The sequence below is a fragment of the Pogoniulus pusillus genome, chromosome 5 (assembly GCF_015220805.1).
Source record: "Pogoniulus pusillus isolate bPogPus1 chromosome 5, bPogPus1.pri, whole genome shotgun sequence".
NCBI lineage: Eukaryota > Metazoa > Chordata > Aves > Piciformes > Lybiidae > Pogoniulus > Pogoniulus pusillus.
Genome location: NC_087268.1, coordinates 19,882,675 through 19,901,607, shown reverse-complemented (window position 1 = coordinate 19,901,607; position 18,933 = coordinate 19,882,675). Strand labels below are relative to the sequence as shown.

Below are 18,933 nucleotides of genomic sequence, written 5' to 3'. Positions count from 1 at the left end.
TAATACTTCCACTACTTACTATGACATGACCAAACACACAACCACCAAACCCCACAGTTATGCCATTCAGCTTGCTGTGTAGTTCACAGATGTTTTGCTAAGTCAGGTAACTACAGGATCATTCTGTCCAAGCAAATGGAGACAAGCGATACCTTGAGTACAGCTAGAGCCATTACCTCTCTGTACTGTCTTAGTGCAAGTTGTGAGTTGTGGTTCTTCTCACATAGGTCTCTCCTGAGGAGCTGCTTTGAAAACACTTGGCGGAGGAGCAGCATCAAAGCAAAGGCAAACAATGCCTGGCTTTACTTGGAAAACACATCTACATGGCAGAGAAGGCACTTGCCTGCTCTTTAAGTCAGTTCTTGCACTCTTAAGAACTCAGAAGTAATCACTAGAACAGTTTCAAGAACAGGCCAGAAAGATTGAGCTCAGCTACTGCTCTCTCTTTGTCCTTGATGCTCCTTTACAGTCACCCATAAATAGCTTTAGCTAGCAAGGGCACATGGAAACTGGCAAAGGAAGGTCAATGAGCAGGACCCTGGACTCGGCTTCACCACCTTCACTCAAGTCTACAACCAAACACATCTGTCCAGAGAACCCAGCCTTTACAGCCTTTGCTGTCTGGAAGCTCTGACAGAGATAGGAAAAGAACAGCCTCATCTTTATTAGACATCCAGTTCCAGTCAGAGAAGAGTTTGTGCCAGTATTAAACATCTTAAGCCTCCATATAACTTGCTATATGGAATCCTGGGTGACAGTGTGGTGGTTAGGAGTCTGCTCCAGCAGGATCCTGACATTGTGAGGGGCTGCTCTGCTGATGTTTCTCAGGAAAATACAATGTTTTGTGAATCAGATCTCTGACAGCAGAAACATCACTTCTTTCTGCAGGAAAGAGAGAAAGTCATCCATCAGGGATTCTGAATCAACAAGCCCCTTTTCCTCAGGTATCTGGAACAGGTGAAGTTGCTAGCACACCACCTGCCACTAGTACATCCTTCACCTTTTCTGCACTCACCAACACCCAGTTGCTGCAAGAGACTTCCAAACTCTGGGTCTCGATCCAGTATTTTCAATAGGTTAGTGGACTCCATTCTCTCCAGCTGCACATCCCAATAGATGTAGATCTTCTGACTGAAGCTGACATAAACCAGGCAAGGGCTGTTGCTTGCTCCTTTGCATGCATAGAGACCTGCAGAAAGCAAAAGTGTGGAGAACTGACAACTTCCAAAAGATCAGATAAAACAAATAGGTAACTCCTCATGATGAGGTAGCAAAAAAGCATCCAGGTGAGTGACACAGATGGGGTTTGGATATATGAAGTCCCTTTGAGACAGTTCAAGAAAGTGTCTCTGAACTGTTACTATTGCATGGAGTTTGGGGATTTGCAAGCTGCTTCTTGCAGGTTTCAGAGAGGGGACTGAGCAGAGACAAGCATCAGGCTGGTTTATGGGACCCCACTTGAAAACAGCTTAGAAGTCTTCAAAAGGGAAAAAAAAGAATTACAGGGAAAAAAACCAACAAACCATCGCAGACAACCTCAGCATCACCTCCTCTCACCCCTACTTTTCCCAGATCACTAGATGAAAAACTAGCTAGGCCTTCTGCAGCATACACACAGGGCAATCTCTCCACTGCAGATGGAGAAAGGATTCCAGGTCTCCAAGAGAGAAGCAGCAGCTCTGAGAGGAAAAGGCTGAGAGGGCTGGCTTTGTAGTCAGGCTCCTCACCTGCACAGAACGCACTGACATTCTCATCTGCTTGAAACCTGGCAACAGTCCGATTGTGATCAATGATGTAGGTCTGACCATCCCAGGCACAGGCAATCACCTCCTCATGCCCATTGCCCTGCAGGAACCACAAGACTGTGTATTAGCATGGACACAACTATTCCCAGAGACAGTAACTTTCCTGCTTGTTCAGAGACAGAGCACTAATACGCCAACAAGATGTCACTTTCGCATGTCTTACCCAGACATTGTATGCTTGTCCAGTCTTTTTGCACTTGAAGATCATCTTCTCTATTGCAATCTTTAAGTATTGCAAGATCTTGTATATTATTAATGTGCAAAACAGAGCAGCTGGGAGATGAAAAAGTTCATAGCCAGCTGCTGGGCTCATCAGGTTAAACAGGCAGACACACTTCAACCTCTCACAGATGGACAGACTGGCATGAGTACAGAATGCACTGGCAGAGTCAGAACACTCTGTGTGTCATCCTGAGATAATCTGAGCGTTTTTCAGCTGAGTCACACTCTCTCTGCCCTTCCTAAATCCTGACACAATGCCATGTTGATGTTTTGGTCTTTCTCTCTCCCAGCCCTATTCAGACACTCACGGTAACATCCAGTTTTTCCAGAGCAAACAGCTGGTGATCAACCTGCACTGACCAGAGCAGCTTGTCTGCTCCCTCCATGAGTTTCAACGTCCCTGAAAGAGAAAATAAAACTACAAAATACTGTCTTGAAAATATTAAAAGGTACAAAGATGTTTGCTAACTCTGGGCTCTGCGCTTTCCTTTAACACCTCAGGTCTGCAGGAGCAGCAGCTGAGCCCACTGTAGGAGGCTGTGGCTGGTAACAGGGAATAGAGTCTCAGTTGTGGAATGGACAACAGTCCATTATCTTGTAACCAGTAACTGCAAACACAGAGGAGAGATGGCAACATCTCTGCTAAGTGGATTGTACTCTAAGACAAAAAGGAAACTCCCCAAAACAGGCTCCCAAACTACATCAGTAATTCTCACAGGAGGCAGTGAGTAAACTACAATCTTTTCACAGTAGCCAGACAGGTGATGTGATCTCAGGACAGCACACTGTCACTACCCACTGGGAGCTGGTTGGATAATACCACAAGCTACTAACAGCAGCCTCCTGACTGCTAAAACCATACTAGACACTTAGCTCATGTACCACACTTCTCTATCATCCAGAGATACTGTGGTAGTACTGGGGGAGGTGTAGGTGTGTATATGGCCATGAGAGACTGGAACATACACATGAACCGTATTCTTACAGTGCCCTCAGCCCTGCAAGGCTTGTAAGTGAACAGTGAAGCAGGAAGCCTTGCCAGATGCAGAAGCTTCAGAGTTTAGACTCAAAGAATAACTAGAAATTCCCCATCAGGACCATCACTGGGCAGGCTGACAATTGGCTCAAACCAACCAGGCTGCCTATCTGGAAAGACAGAAGCAAAGAATTACTGACCAGCTTCACACTGTTGGGGTTTTGGACAGAAACCTGCATTCAGGTCACTCAAGTCAGTCCTACTACAGCCTGTCCTATCACTTCTCAGTCAGAGGCACAGAAGAACCTGCCTCCACGTCTCTGTGAGACCAGCGCCTCTCCACAAATATTCAAGTTCTATCATCCATTTCCTTTACTACTTTTGGAAGAAATCCAAGTCCCTTCAAGTAGAAGGACACATCCCTGTTGTGGTTAGGAGGCTCCTGAATAGCACTGTTGAACTGGCATATCAAACAGCTGTTTGACCACTGGGTAAAGTGGCAAATTAGGAGTCAGCAGATGAAAGTTCTGGTCTCACTCTCCACGCCAAGCTTTTCATGTCAGTGACCTAGCCTTTTTATTTTCCTGGTTGCTTGCTGCAATATGGCTTTAATACTTTTACTCTCAGAGGACACAGGATCGTACTCTGTAAAATATTGTTGAAATCCATGGGTGAAAAGAATGTACCAGGGAAGAGAGAAAGGCAATTATTAGTAACAGACAGAAAACATAACAACTTTCCTGGAAAGAGCAATCTCAGACCCAGTTCAGTAAGGAACAGAGACAGTCTGAGCTTTAACGTTTCATCATATCTTCAGGTGCAGGCATGCTATCACACACCTGGTTTATGGGACACTTGCTCACAGTGACATCTGGGGTCCTGTCTTAGCTTTCATGTCTAAAATATGTCAGCAGAAAGAGTCTCGAGTCAGAATCTCTTGTCTGACCCAGGATGCATTTCTGAAGCCCAGCTCCCTCTTCTTTCAAGACCAAGTGCTCTAAACCCGTTTCCTACTTTGAATTAGTGACAGGCCTTGGACACTCCATGGACTTTTCCTTCAGGACAGTGGTAGGACTTACCATCCAGAGTACAAAGGGCAAAGAGACCTGAGCCACTATCCTCACTGGAGCAGCCTGTAAGTGCAGAAGAGAATTACAGGTATTGATGAGCACTGAGCAGTTCTGCCCCTTGTGGAATAAATGAGATCCAAACCAAGCTGATCTATCCTACCCTGCTCTTTTGCTGGGCCTCTACACTGCTTAGCAGGTATCTGCAGATGCTTGCAACCAATTGTATGTCATGTTGGCTTTGATTTGTAGGTGACTGGCACCCCGAAGTCCAGTTTGCACCGATATGGGCATAATGGGTTCTGCTGGCTACTCCACCTAAGTACTTGCAGACACATGACAGTTCTGACTTCATTGGACTGCTAAAGAGCCCTTGATTTATGAGCAGATTAGACACAGGCCTTCATACTCATCTACACACTCAGTTCTGCCTTTCCAGGGCTATATACAGCTATGAACTGGCAAGCAGTATCTTCTCTAAAGTCTGTCTATCAGCTGCATGCAGGATGGAACTGGCAAGTGTGAAGTTAAATCTGAAGGGGAGACTCTCCTGACCACTGAGCTGCTCTGACTCTTCAGTACACTATCTGCCAGTCAGAAAACACATGCCTGCTCAGGTTTTGGAAGCAAGATCACACTTGATAAGGAAGACTGGAGCTGGTTTCAACTGTATTGAATCTTTTCAGTGACACTAAAGGAGTGATACTGGCTTCCTGAGGTCTGCAGAATCTCAGCACAGGTAGTCTGGAGAAAAAGAGGCTGAGGGGAGACTTTCTTACTCTCTACAACTCCTTGAAAGGAAGTTGGAGCCAGGTGGGAGTTGGTCTCTTCTCCTCAGTAACAGGTGATAAAATGAGAGAAAATGGCTTCAAGTTGCATCAGGGGCAATGCAGGTTGGGTATTGGAAGAAACTTTTTGACTGAAAGGGTTCTCAAAGGCTGGAACAGGCTGCCTAGGGAGATGCTTGAGTCCCCATCTCTGGAGGTACACAAGAGGCAGACATGGTGCTGAGGGACATGTTTTAGCACCAGACTTGGCAGAATTTGACTCAATGATCTTAAGTCTTTTCCAACCAAAATGATTCTATGATCCTCCCTTATTGACACAGATCACCTTAAGGCAATCAGGTTTTGCTGGTTGAGTGCTCTATTGCTCCTAGCTGACGTTCACCCAGGCAGGCTCTGATTTCGAAGACTTGCCACGTCCTCCTTACAAACCAGTCAAGTTGGCACTCTTCATCTGTTTCGTAAGTGACAGTACAGCAGCTGTGGGCTTTCCACAAGCAGTTCTTCACCCCTTATTCCACGTGTCTTCATTTTTCACAGACACCACCCCTAGATGCAAAGCTTTGTATTCAATGAAAAAATTGATTTAATATTCTTGTTGACCACGTTGCTCATAGCAGTATCCAGGGTACTGAAAACATGTCAAGCTGGGGAAAAAGGGTATTCAGTGGAAGGGGAAGAGAAGGAATTTCAGTGGATTGCTCTTCTCCCCCAGCCTGAATTACACTGGACAGCCTAAATTGTTCTTGGACAGCACGGTGGGGAGTCATATCTGGACAGAGCAAATGCAGCTACAATTCAGACTGCTTCAGACAAGACAAAGTGACCTGCACTGCCAATTTTCTGCCTTGCATTATGCACAGACACTCCAAGAAGCAGTGAAACCTGCTTAATCCCCATAGGTACCAAAACGGGATTCAGCAGGTGCACCAGGCACGGTTCAGAGTACAAAAGCTACACAAGGGAAGCATGGGCAATGTCTAAGGAAAGTCTGGTGATGACAGCAATTATGAGGAGCCAACAGCCATAGAGATGCACTCTATGGCTGAACAGTATATATTGGAAGGACAGTGGTATAAATGAAATATGGAAGCAACTCGGCATAAATTGGGACTGCACAGGTAAAGGAAAAACAGAATACAGCTGTTAAGTATCAGAAATCAAATGCTGAAAAGCATGAAAGCAAGAAAAAACAGAGAAGGCCGTGAGAAAGACGAGACATCTAGGGGATAAGAAGAGGGCATAAGCTGCAGCAAAGATCATCTGCAGGAGCAAGGCAGGGCTAACTAAATGCAAGGAAGTGGATACTGCAGAGAATGTTGTGCAAGGTGGCGAGAAAGAACTACCTAGGGAAGGACAAAGGCTATAGAAAGATCAAATGCAAGGTAGAATCATAAAATTGTTTTGCTTGGAAAAGACTTTTAAGACCATTATCTTACTCTACCAAGTCTGGTGCCAAACCATGTCCTTCAGCACCACATCCCTGTGTCTTTGAAACACCTCCAGGGACAGGGACTCAACCACCTCTCTGGAGTGCCTGAATTCTAGTGACTGAGGACCCTTCAGTAAAGAATTTTCTTCTAATGTCTAACCTAAATGTCTCCTGGCACAACGTGTGGCCACTTCCTCTCATTCTAAATATCCGTCTTTCTTTTGGCGCTAGCTAACAGAAGCGGAGTTCTCTGTTCTCGCAGCTGTCTGCTGACATACTGAGAAACTATGGGGACAACTACTGGGCCAGAGACCTCAAGTCCCTCATCTCTCACCTCGGCCAATGCTACCAATTAGATGAGTGGAAACATTCTTGTTGTGAATCCGTCCAGATGTTTGGTGTAGAATAACATCTCGAACAGGGACCTCACTAGGTGAAAGACAGACATCATGGAGATATTAGGGAAAAACTCCTGCAACTGTGCCAGAATGATCTCAAGAGCAGTGTACTTTGAAACTCCAGATATCCATAAGCTAAAAGAGTCTGTGTACAGTTTGGCCCTTTAATGGTAACGACAAGTGAACGCATGTTATCCCAGATATGGAAGGAACTTGATGATGTTTTTAAAACAAAACCAGAATGATCAGAAAATTGGGAAAACTCAAGAGAAAAAAAAAAAGTCAGTAAATCAAGTATTCTAGTCAAGAAAAAAAAAACTATTTCAATAATTACTGCCATGTAAGTCTGTCTGCTTTTCACTCAGCAGGTGTTTTCCCTGGGGCTGAACAGCTTAGGCAGGGATCATGCCTCATCTGGCTCCTGGCTAGGAGAGTACCACTCCACTAAGGTCTCAGAGGCATTATGGAGACTTGTCTAGTTCCCCTCCTGCTACACCTTTCTTGATCTGCCTTAAAACCTAACAGAACACCAGAGAAGCACCTCAATTTTCTACAAGGTCCCACTAGAGAGGACAATACCCTCACTGTTCATCTCAAGTGCTCTGGTTGCAATTTACAGGACTGACTGCCAGAGGTCTCACAACATGACAGAATGGTATGGGGTGGAAGTGACCTTTAAAGATCATGTGGTCCAACCACTCTGATAGCACAGCATCACCTAAAGTAAATCACACAGATGCATGTCCAGGTGGGTTTACAGTGTCTCTAGAGACAGAGGCTCCATAATCTCTCTGAGTAGCCTGGTCCAGTGCTCCAGCACTCTCAAAGTGAAGAGGCAAATCTCCAGCTACTTGAACTGGAAGAAATAAGTGAATGAACCTGAAGCATCATCACAGGCTTCAGACTATGTGGGCTTGGCCCAGCCTTTTAAATTTCTACCCTCCCCACCATCAGATACATCAACACATTGCCTTACTACTCTGGAGATATAAGTCAGCCTTAAGTCCTGATACTGACCACGCTCAGTGAGCTGGGTTTGCTACTCTCATTGCCCAACTTAATGAGAGGAGAATGGAACACAAAGACAGCACTAATTTTTGTGATAAAAACATGGGAAGTGTTTATGAAAACTCGGGTGCAGGTGTGCTTAAGTCATGCAGCCCCAGCAGTAGAGCAGGTCACTGAAGCAAGGACAGGACAGCACCCACCACACCTCGACTCTGCCCAGAAAGCTGATGTGCTGCTGCCTCCTTGAGGCAATTCTGCTGTAGATTGCTGTCACATCTATTCCACGGAATAATGCTCTTCACCTGTTTGAAGCAGTGCTGTCTCTTCCCTCTGCTGCGGCCTGCTGCTCAGAGTCCCAGGTGCACAGCAGAATGGCATAACCACAGCCTGGCTGAGACACCATCAATTCTCGTGAGCCATCAGGGCCTGGGTTCACGGAGAGGCTGTCCACCTGTACTGGCAGAAGAGAAGATGGATAGAGTTGAACTGAAAACTTTAGAAACACCTCAGAAAGGTCCACTGTGCTCCTTGTACCTAAACAGCACACCGTCTGACAAAGCTGAGCAGGAGGAGAACAAATTCAACCAGAGGCCAAACATCCAAGTCATAGTAAAAAAGGTTGTTTCCCTACCAAAAGCCACTGAGTAACGCTAGTATTTTCCACTACTGCTCTCTAGTTGGATGAGACTAACCAAGTGTTTCCCAAACCAACACACCAGCTACTCCATATAGAGTATAACATAGCATACAACTGCTGAGGTTGGAAGAGGCCTTTGAGATCAAGTCCAATCACTTGCCTGGAGCTCACAATCCCACCACTACTGCTAAGGTACTAAGCTACACTAAACCATGTCCCTAAGAATCATATCCATGCATCTTTTAAATACCTGCAGGGATGCTGACTCTGCCACTGCCTCCCTGGGAAGCCTGTTTCAATGTCCTGTAACACTTTCTGTGAAGAATTTTTTCCAACCTGAATCTCCCTTAGCACAACTTAAAGCCATTTCTTCTTGTCCTGTCACTTGTTGCACATGAGAAAGACCAACTCCCACCTCACTGGAACCACCTTTGAGGTAGTTGCAGAGAGCAAAGAGGCCTCTCGTCAGCCTTCTTTTCTACAAACTAAACAACCACAGTTCTCTCAGCTATTCCTCATAGGACTTGTGTTCCAAGGCCCTTCACCAGCATAGTTGCTCTTCTTTGTACACATTCCAGCACCTCCATGTCCTTCTTGTGATGAGGGGCCTAAAAATGAACACAGTATTTGAGGTGTGGCTTCACCAGTGTCAAGTAGAGGGGGACAATCGCATTCCTATACCTGCTGCCCACTCTATTGCTGATATGAGCCAGGATGCCATTGGCCTTCTTGGCCACTTGAGCACACTGCTGGATCATATTCATCCATCTGTCATCAACATCCCCGGGTTCCTTTTTCTACCAAGCAGCACTCCAGCTGCTTTTGCCCAAGCCTGTAATGTTGCACTAGGTTGTTGTGGCCCAAGTGCAGCACCTGACATTTGACCTTGTTGAATTTCATACAATTAGCCTCAAGCCAACTATCCATCCTGGCAAGATCTCTCTGCAGAGCCTTCTTCCCTCCAGCAGACTGATACACTCACCTGACTTGGTATCCTCTGCAAACTCACTGAGGGTACATTCAATCCCCTCACTGAAATCGGCGATGAAGATATTAAAGAAAACTGGCCCCAGTACTGAGCCCTGCAGAGCACCAATGGGAACAGTCTGCCAACTGGATCTAACTCTCTGGGGCTGGGCACTGAGCCAGTCCTTTACCCAAAATAGGTTGCACGCAGCCAAGCCATGAATACTTTCTCCAGGAGGATGATGTGGCAAACTGTGTTAAAGGCCTTACTAAAGTCAAGGAAGAGAACACTGACAGCCTTTCCTTTGTCCACCAGGCAGGTCAGCTTGTCATAGGAGGTGATCAGATTGTCAAACAAGATTTGCCCTTCATAAACCCATGACGACTAGGCTCAATCATCTTGTCATCTCATGTGTGACACATGATGTCACTCATGATGATCTGCTCCATGACTTTCCCTGGCATTGAAGGTTGGCTGACAGGCCTGCAGTCTCCTGGATCCTCCTTCTGGCACTTCTTTGCTAACCTCCAGTCCACAAGTTATCCAGGACTGCTTAATAATGATGAGAGTGGCTCGGTGAGTTCTTCTGTCAGCTGCTTTAGCACTCTTGGGTGGATCTCATCCAGTCCCACAGACTTGTGTGCATCTAAATGGCATAGCAGGTTGCAAACCACTTCTCCTTGGAGCATGGGGGCCTCATTTCCTTCCCCTTCCTATCTACCAGCTAAGGAGGGGAGGCACCCGAAGAAGGCAGAGGTCCTGAATGCCTTCTTCGCCTCAGTTTTCAACAGTAAGCAGGGAGGAGGAGGAGGCAAGTGGCCTCTTGAACTGGGGGATGGGGTCGGGGAGCGGTGTGTTCCCCTGGAAATTCATGAAGAATTAGTTCAGGACCTGCTGAGTCATCTGGACACCCACAAGTCCATGGGACCAGATGGGATCCATCCCAGGGTGCTGAGAGAGCTGGCAGCTGAGCTGGCCAAGCCGCTCTCCATCATTTTCCAGCAATCCTGGCTCACCGGAGAGGTCCCAGGAGACTGGAAAATGGCCAACGTGGTCCCCATCCACAAGAAGGGTCGGATGGAGGAACCTGGGAACTACAGACCCGTCAGCCTGACCTCAGTGCCAGGGAAACTGATGGAGCAGGTTCTCTTGGGGCCAATAACTGCGCACCTGAGGGATGGCAAAGAGCTCAGGTCCAGCCAGCATGGGTTTAGGAAGGGCAGATCCTGCCTTTCTAACCTGATCTCCATGATCAGGTGACCCGCTTGGTGGATGTGGGGAGGCCTGTGGATGTGGTCTATCTGGACTTCAGCAAGGCCTTTGACACTGTCCCCCACAGCAAACTGCTGGCTAAGCTGTCAGCCCGCGGCTTGGATGGTAACACTCTGTGCTAGGTTAGGAACTGGCTGGAGGGCCGGACCCAGAGAGTGGTGGTGAATGGTGCCACATCCAGCTGGCGGCCAGTCACTAGTGGTGTCCCTCAGGGATCTGTGCTGGGCCCCATCCTCTTTAACATCGTCATAGATGATCTGGATGAGGGCATCGAGTCAGTCATCAGCAAGTTTGCAGATGACACTAAGCTGGGGGCAGATGTGACTGAGTTGGCGGGCAGAAGGGCTCTGCAGCGGGACCTTGACCGCCTGGACAGATGGGCAGAGGCCAATGGGATGGCATTCAATAGCTCAAAGTGCAGGGTGCTGCACTTTGGCCACAACAACCCCATGCAGAGATACAGGCTGGGGTCACAGTGGCTGGAGAGCAGCCAGACAGAGAGGGATCTGGGGGTACTGATTGATACCCGCCTGAACATGAGCCAGCAGTGTGCCCAGGTGGCCAAGAGAGCCAGTGGCATCCTGGCCTGCATCAGGAATGGTGTGGTCAGCAGGAGCAGGGAGGTCATTCTGCCCCTGTACTCTGCACTGGTCAGACCACACCTTGAGTGCTGTGTTCAGTTCTGGGCCCCCCAGTTTAGGAAGGACACTGAGATGCTCGAGCGTGTCCAGAGAAGGGCGACGAGGCTGGTGAGAGGCCTCGAGCACAAGCCCTACGAGGAGAGGCTGAGGGAGCTGGGGTTGTTTAGCCTGGAGAAGAGGAGGCTCAGGGGTGACCTTATTGCTGTCTACAACTACCTGAAGGGTGGTTGTGGCCAGGGGGAGGTTGCTCTCTTCTCTCAGGTGGCCAGCTCCAGAACGAGAGGACACAGCCTCAGGCTGCGCCAGGGGAAATTTCGGCTCGAGGTGAGGAGAAAGTTCTTCACTGAGAGAGTCATTGGGCACTGGAATGGGCTGCCTGGGGAGGTGGTGGAGTCGTCGTCCCTGGGGCAGTTCAAGGCAAGGTTGGATGTGGCACTTGGTGCCATGGTCTAGCCTTGGGCACTGTGGTAAAAGGTTGGACTTGATGATCTGTGAGGTCTCTTCCAACCTTGGTGACACTGTGATACTGTGATACTGTGAACATCTAGTCTTACTAGTAAAGACTGAGGCAAAGAAGGCATTTAGTTCCTCAGCCTTTTCCTCATCTTTTGTCACTGTGTTTTCTCCTGTGTTCATCAAAGATGGAAATTCTCCTTCCCTCTCCTTCTGCTGTTGGTGTATTTATCAAAACAGTTTTATATTACCTTTCACAGCAGTACTCAGGTTAAGTTTAAGCTCGGCTTCGACCCTATAGTGTCTCACCAGATCTTTATAGCTCACCTGCCTGGAAGAGGGTGGCTAAAGGCCATAAACTCTCCTCTTAGTCCAGAGCTCCACCCAAAGCTCTCTATTCAACCATGCAGTCTTCTTCCTCACCAGCCAATCTTTTGGGACATGGGAATGGCCTGCTCCTTTAAGACTTCCTCCTTAGAAGTTCGCAGCCCTCTTTGACTCCTGCCATGCAGGACAGCCTCCCAAGAGATTCTGTCAATCTATCCCCTGAACACAGCAAAATCTGGAAGCTGAAGGAAGTCTGAGGTGGCAAATCTGCTAACTCACTCCCCCTTAGTTCCTTGAGAACTGAAAAATCCATCATGTTGTGCTCAATATTCCCAAGATGCCCTCCAGCCGTTACATCCCCAACAAGTCCTTCCCTGTTAACAAGCAGCACATCCAGCAGGGCTTCTTCCTTCGTTGGCTCCACCACCAGATGTATTAACAAGTTACTTCCTACACATTCAAGGAACCACTGGCATGGTTCCCTCTCTGCGATATTGTATTCCCAGGAGACATCTGGTAAGCTGAAAGCCCTCACCAGAACAAGAGACAGTGATTGTGAAAGCTCTCAGAGCTGCTTGTAGTGCTTCATCAGCCTCATCATTCTGATGGGGTGGTCTGTACAGGACAACCACTGGGCAGATCTTTCAAGTCATCAACATGACAATTGCTTTGTTCATAGGACTAAGATTTTGTGCTTCCCCTTGGTGAGACATTTGAAAACTGTATGACGAGTTATGCTGGGAACATCTCATTTCCTTACCTGACCTTCTAGCAGCCATTTCTTCAAGAGGAGCAGCTGCCCAGAGACATGGTCAGAACTTTCTGACAAGTCCTCCCAGCGGAAGGCACGTACCACTCTGTCTGTGTAACCCACCACCAGCTCGCACTTTCCATCTCCATCTGCAGCAAATGGAATGAGACAGACAGGCTGTCTTATGCTCTTGTTGCCCCAAGACCCCCAGCATTCAGAAACTGATGTACTGGTTTCCATCAGGTAGCATTCCTTAGGATCCAAATCCTGGAATGATAACCTGCACTTCAGGAAAATTCCTGAAGCTCTTGCTTTTCTCCTCCATGACCTGGCTATGGTTTGCTAGAGCACTTGTTTCAGCAAGACAGTAACCTCCTTCTAAGTCCCACATACTTTCTCTCTGGCTTTTTCTCCCCCTGCCACCTCCTCCCCACAAATTCCCTCACACTGCACTTCCACACCAGCTCACCAATGTCACTGATCAGCATGACCTTGGTGTTGGCAGGAATGTGCTGCTTGAACACCGGCTTCTGTTCTTCTGATGCTGCCAACTCATGGTGGCCTGAAGCATCTAGGTGTTTTGAAGTTGGAGAAGTTAGGTCAAAAAGATGAAACCAGCCTTCTGCACTCACTGCCACCACGAGATTCTGAGAGGAGATAGAAAAACCTTTTTATTTTGCCTCTTTTAGAAACTGCAGAAGCTGTCATACAGCAGAGTGAGGGAAGATATGAGGGTAGGTCCACCAAGATCAGTAACTGCTCCAGAGGTTACAGGAGAGGGATTTGAGACAGCACCGAAACTACTCAGGTACTGCAGCGTCCAAACTTCTTTTTCATACATATCCTTTCATACTAGGATATCAAGCTGATATGTGCGTGCAAACCAACAACAATATGTGGCTTTCTCTGTGTTCACTTCAGCTCTGTTCTTTACTAAAGGACACAATAAGCAGATAAATTACATGTTTATGTAATTAAATTAAAATTACATGTTTAATGTTACAACTAAATTTCACTCATCAAAACCAATGATCTGAACTCTGGAACTTTTGGACCCAGTGGTCCTGGCTTAAATGCTAAAATGAGCAATCCAGCAGGTGTCATATTAGCCTCAATGGATTTTGCTTGGAAGTCTAGACTATTCTGTATCTCAGTCACATTTAGATGACCTTAAATGAACACAGCCAAGTGGCAGAAGGACTGTGGCCCACAGCAGGGACCAGTGCAGAGCAGGATAAAAGCCACTAAAGAAAAGCAGCAACCCTCAAACCACCAAAATCACACAGGGGTACAGAGAATTCAGTAGTGTTGTCTGAAGATAAGGTGGATTTCCTTGCTCACTAGAACCTGTGTATAGCTCACAGAAAGATACAGGTTGTATCTAACCAGAGTAAGAGTTTTAAAACAGTAGTACAAAAACTCTGTGAGTGAAGACAGAGAGAAAGCATTTTCAAACTGTCCTTCACACTCAGGGTATGAGTGTGAAGCACCTCTCACATGTCTTACGGTAATGGCTGGGAAGAGTTGGGCTGCTCTTACCTTTCCTTTATTACATACATCTCCCACACCAACACATGTGAGCTGCAATAAAAAAAAGGCCACTGATGAGAGAAGGCCTTTGGGATAAGCCTCTGCTCTATCCCCTCTCCCCTCACACTCTTCAACTCTGAACAGCCTTTCCCAGGCCAAAGTCAACAGTCAGGAACGGAACCATGTCATCCAAATAACTGCCCAGAGCCCTGGAACAAAATCCACAGAGCAAAGGAATAGGACCAAGGTGGGATAGAATCCCAGTTCCTGTACTTGTTCAGTACTTTGCACATCATTTCCAGCCCCTGGGTGCAGCTGTGGGCAAAAGCAGGATCTTGCAAAACTACAGGCAAGGCCTTAAAACCAGTTCTGATTGCCATTCCTCTCTGACCTAAGTACTCCTCCTGCATAGCTGTTAAAAACAGCTTGCTGCACATACACTGTTTAAGGCCCAACCATTAAACAATGTGTTTTGGAACTTACCATTCCTTGGCAAGATCGCACAGCCCAGGGTTTGCTGTCATCATTCTTGTAAACATAGAGTTTCCCACTGGTGTCTCCCACGACTAGTTCGTTCAGCTGTGCAAGAGAACTGGGTTAATAAGAAGAAATTATCAATCCAGTAACAGTATTCCCACACGGCAATAATTACAGAATTCAGATCTAAATATCACTCTGTGGAAAGAAGCAGCAAAGCAAAACACAAAGAGAGCCTAAAATCAATGATGTCTGGGAAAAAATAAATGCCCTAATTTTTACCCTCACAGGTAAAAATTCTGTGGAGTGGCTCTATCAAGTAACATATCATTATTCACTGCTTCAGGGCTGTGTCTTGGATGTTTTAACATCCTGCTCTGCTACCCACCATTACCTTGTCTTCCATCTTTCAATCTAGATTGACTTGATCTTTCCTGAATCAGCTGATGACAGCAATGAGAAAAATGCAGTCATCCAAAAAGATGCCTCAAGAACACCTACATAGATGAGATTTATACTAGACACTCAATCTTGCTGATGAAGTAGGAAAAGTCTTTCAGAATTAGGATATTTGTTTAAGACCACTGTTAAAGCTCATCAACCACCCCTGCTGATAAGCTCATTGCTACTACCCCTTCTTCTGTATCATGCCTCTGTGTACTGAAACTGCCTACCTTTCGTTAACTTCTTCTGGGAACAATTTTATCATCTACTGCATTGCTAGTATTGATGAGTTTCAGAATAGCCAGACAGAGCTATACAAAATTTGACTATTCAGGAGAAAAGGAATCACAAATTCACAAGATGGTAGAGGTGGGAATGGGCCTCTGAAGAACATCTAGTCCAAACCCCTGCTATAGCAGCATCACCTAGAGTACATCACACAGGGACATGTCCAGGTGAGCTTGAAAACATGATAGAGGCTACACAACCTCTCTGGGCTGCCTGTTCCAGGGCTCAACTACTCTCAAAGTAAAGAAAATTTTCCTCATGCTCATGTGGAACCTAGTTTGTGTCCCTTGCCCCTTGTCCCGTGACTTGACTGCCCAGAGAAGAGTCTGGCTGCATCCTCCTGACACTTGCTCTGAAGCATTAAGCTTCCAGCCTTCTCCAGGCTAAAAAGCCCCAGCTCTGTCAGCCTTTCCTTGTGAACCGGTGAGCCTAGAATATATCCAGATGAGGCCTCACCAGCACAGAAAAAAGGGACGTAACCGGTTAAGCTAACATATCCATGCATACATACACAAGTATGTGTTAAGCTAACCTCTTCCTAGTTAGAGATAAATCTAACCGATCAGAAATAACCGTTTGACAAGCCAACAGCAACATTCCTGATGTACATTCAGCCCTCACATAGATCAAGAAACGCTGTGTCCCAGGAATCCAATTTCCCACACGTCTACAACTCCACTACCACAAAGGACTGCTCTTTGATACCCAAAGTTAACCTTCCTACATCACCCAGGGCCCATGCAAAGGGTGCCTTGCTTGTTTAAGGGTGATGGAAGTACTAGTTGGCTACAGCCCAGAATCACTGAAACGTTTGGCTTGCTGCAAATTTAGGAGGGACATCTGGCTGACTCATAGATACGGTGCTGAGGGACAGAGTTCAGCACCAGACTTGGGACAGTTAGAGAACGTGGGACTCAATGCTCTTTTCCAACCAAAACGATTCCGTAGTGCTATTATCCAAACTCAGTCTCCAACATCGCTCGGGCACCCACCAGGCTCCGAGTCTCCCTTAAGTGGAAGAACTACCACCTCCTTTACACCCACTCTGGTGCCGCACCATCCTCAGCACTTCCCCCTTCCCCTCTTTCAGTCCCTTCCCTACAACCTGCCTTTCTGTCGCCACTTTCTCCGAGAGCGGCTCCCGGGCAGCTGCGTGCAGCCAAAGGGCGGCCGTGGGTGCTGCCCAGGCTGATCGAGCCCAGCTACTGTGCACGGCGGCAGCCCAAGAGTGACTGGCTCTAGATAGGTATCCAAACTGGGCCCAGTTCTCCGCCCGCAGAAACACCGCCTCCCGCGACCTGCCGCCACGGGCTCGAGCTCCGCGGCGGAATGCGGCCTGCTCTGGGGTCGCCACCTCCCTGCCGGACCCGCACCGCCTGCCCGCGTCCAGCAGTCACCCCCCGCCTCCGGACCGTGTCGTTGTCGGCATCCCCAAGGCAGATGGCGTGCGGAAAGAGGCTGCCGGCGAAGTCCAGCGCTACGCATTGCACATAGCTGACGGACCGCATACCGCCGCCGCCTACAAAGGCCCAACTCCCGCGGCTGGCCGCCGGGCCCGCCGCCGGCCTACGAACACAGCGACGAGAGCGAGAGGGCGGCACCACGAGAAGGAGAGGCGGGCCCGGGGCTCCCGGCAGGCCCGGGGCTCCCGGCAGGCCCTGCCGCCTCCACCGCGCTCCACTTGAGCGCCCGCAGCGTGTCCGTTGTTCGGTTCACGTTTCACCGTTTCCGGCGGCAAAGGCTCAGCGTAGCCAGTTGCCACCGAGCCGCGAGGCCGCAACGAAGGGAGGGGCCAGCCCCGAGCTCACGATCCGGCTATGGAAGCATGCCTCTTGCGCTGGCACGCCGGGAAGCCTGGCCTGCGCATGCTTCTTTGCCCACCTCTTCCGCAGAGCGAGCGCCTCTTACCCAGCTCCCAAGTAAGGAAGGTGGCGGGAGGGGTCAGAGAAGTAGCCTGCCGGAGAGCGTGCCTGCTCTTTACACGATCCAGCTCAAGCTAACAGCAAAACCCCTTCCCCACCACCTTCCACAAACAGAATTCCTGCTAAGACACAAGAACAGGGGCAGCTGTCTGACAGGACTGAGCAGTCTGGTGACTCTGTTGCACACTGGGCAAAGGTGGGCTATTTCCACTTTCAGAGCCAACAGCAAACCGGGACATTTCACTTACCTCAAAGACACTACATGACACAGAATAAAGCCTTTTAACGAATAGAGACAAATGTGTGCACTTTACAAGGTCAGTATTACAATTATTTAATGTCCTCCTGCGAAAATGCTTAGTTGAAGTTTACATGCATGGCCTCACGAATATGATCGTGCAATTTCCAGCTGACAATTCTACCCCTTTTTAAAGGCAGCATAGAACCTCCTTTCATCTACCTTAACAGGTCATGCTTACTGTCCTTCACAGATGTACATTCTTAAACTTTTCAGTTTGTGCAGTGAAAATGAGGGCAAAATGGTAATTTCAGAATTGCTTACATTTAACATATCCACCACAGACCATTAAAAAAAAAACCTGATCTCTCTTTACTTCCAAAAAACATGTTTAAGAACTGTCATAGCTGTAGATGTTTGATGATTGTCCAGTTAGAAACTTGTAATTAGGACACAATACCATGCTTACTTTCACAGCAACAACAGTCTTGGCCACAGGTGCTCATATTTCCAGTAATAATTCCTAGTAAGGTATTTACATGCTGCTGAAGAACAATTCTTGCTTAGCATCCCTGGTTTCCTTAGCTATTCTCTCTGAAAATCCCCTCATCACTTCAGTTGACATTCTTCACATTTTTTCCCATTCCCCTCAGAGGTACTCACGTTTTCATCTTGCACCATTTTTCACATACAGGCAGCTGATACTACTGCGAGTGCATAGGACACATCTGCATGACCTGGCAACACTATAGTCTTGGTAAAACAAGTAATTTCCTTTATCCTACCTCTTCTTTTATCCCCCCTTTCCCACATCACTAAAGCTTATGCTGTTGCCACAGCATGCAGGGAGTAGGGCAGCTTAAGCTAGCTCTTTTTATCTTGGGCCTGGGGGCACATCAAGGTACTGGCAACTTCCCAACTCTGAAGAACCTTATATAGTACTTGTGTCTCAGCAAAGGAGATTAGGAAAACAAACAAACATTCTGGATGTCATTCATGTTAAAACAGGAGTAGCTGCAATAGTCAGGTAATTCCAGCCCATCCTGTGCCCTGCAAAGACTGCAAACAATCCACTTCTCTATTTGAAAGGAATAAATTATCTACTTTTCCCCTGCAGAGCAGGGGGGCAGAAGCATCCCTGTTGCTAGAGGGTCTCAGAACAGGGCAGTAGAGATGCTGACTTAAAGAAGATGAACAGAGACAGTGGGTTTAAGTGCTATGTTCAACTCCTGCTGACAAACAAACCCAACACCCTAACAAAAACCCCCCACAAAACCCCAAAGCACGCTCACA

The 18,933-nt window shown here is 47.5% G+C and overlaps 1 protein-coding gene across 6 annotated transcripts; it reads right to left on the bottom strand.

The window, feature by feature from the left end:
• Positions 1 to 640: 640 nt before the first annotated feature.
• Positions 641 to 17,303, bottom strand: ITFG2 (integrin alpha FG-GAP repeat containing 2). Of its 6 annotated transcripts, none has more exons than XM_064143418.1 (12): positions 16,854 to 17,303; positions 14,755 to 14,850; positions 14,281 to 14,322; positions 13,211 to 13,388; positions 12,751 to 12,890; positions 7,996 to 8,144; positions 6,622 to 6,716; positions 4,083 to 4,136; positions 2,336 to 2,427; positions 1,728 to 1,845; positions 1,016 to 1,189; positions 641 to 882 (listed from the first exon to the last, which is right to left on the bottom strand). In XM_064143418.1, the coding sequence occupies exons 1-12, from the start codon at positions 16,986 to 16,988 to the stop codon at positions 767 to 769; spliced, it is 1,389 nt and encodes a 462-aa protein (XP_063999488.1). In that variant the 5' UTR covers positions 16,989 to 17,303; the 3' UTR covers positions 641 to 766. The 6 variants fall into 6 exon arrangements, with proteins under 6 accessions (XP_063999488.1, XP_063999489.1, XP_063999491.1 ...); XM_064143419.1 differs by having other exon boundaries at positions 16,878 to 17,303; XM_064143421.1 differs by having other exon boundaries at positions 14,755 to 14,863; positions 16,893 to 17,302.
• Between the last annotated feature and the right edge of the window lie 1,630 nt (positions 17,304 to 18,933).

Coding starts and splice junctions, on each gene's coding strand:
- ITFG2 (XM_064143418.1), bottom strand. CDS start 16,988: ATGCGGTCCGTCAGCTATGTGCAATGCGTAGCGCTGGACTTCGCCGGC. Junction 8,145..12,750: donor AATGGCTGCTAGAAGGTCAG/GTAAGGAAATGA, acceptor CTGCCAGTACAG/GTGGACAGCCTCTCCGTGAA. Junction 6,717..7,995: donor GACAGCACTGCTTCAAACAG/GTGAAGAGCATT, acceptor TCTTTCACCTAG/TGAGGTCCCTGTTCGAGATG.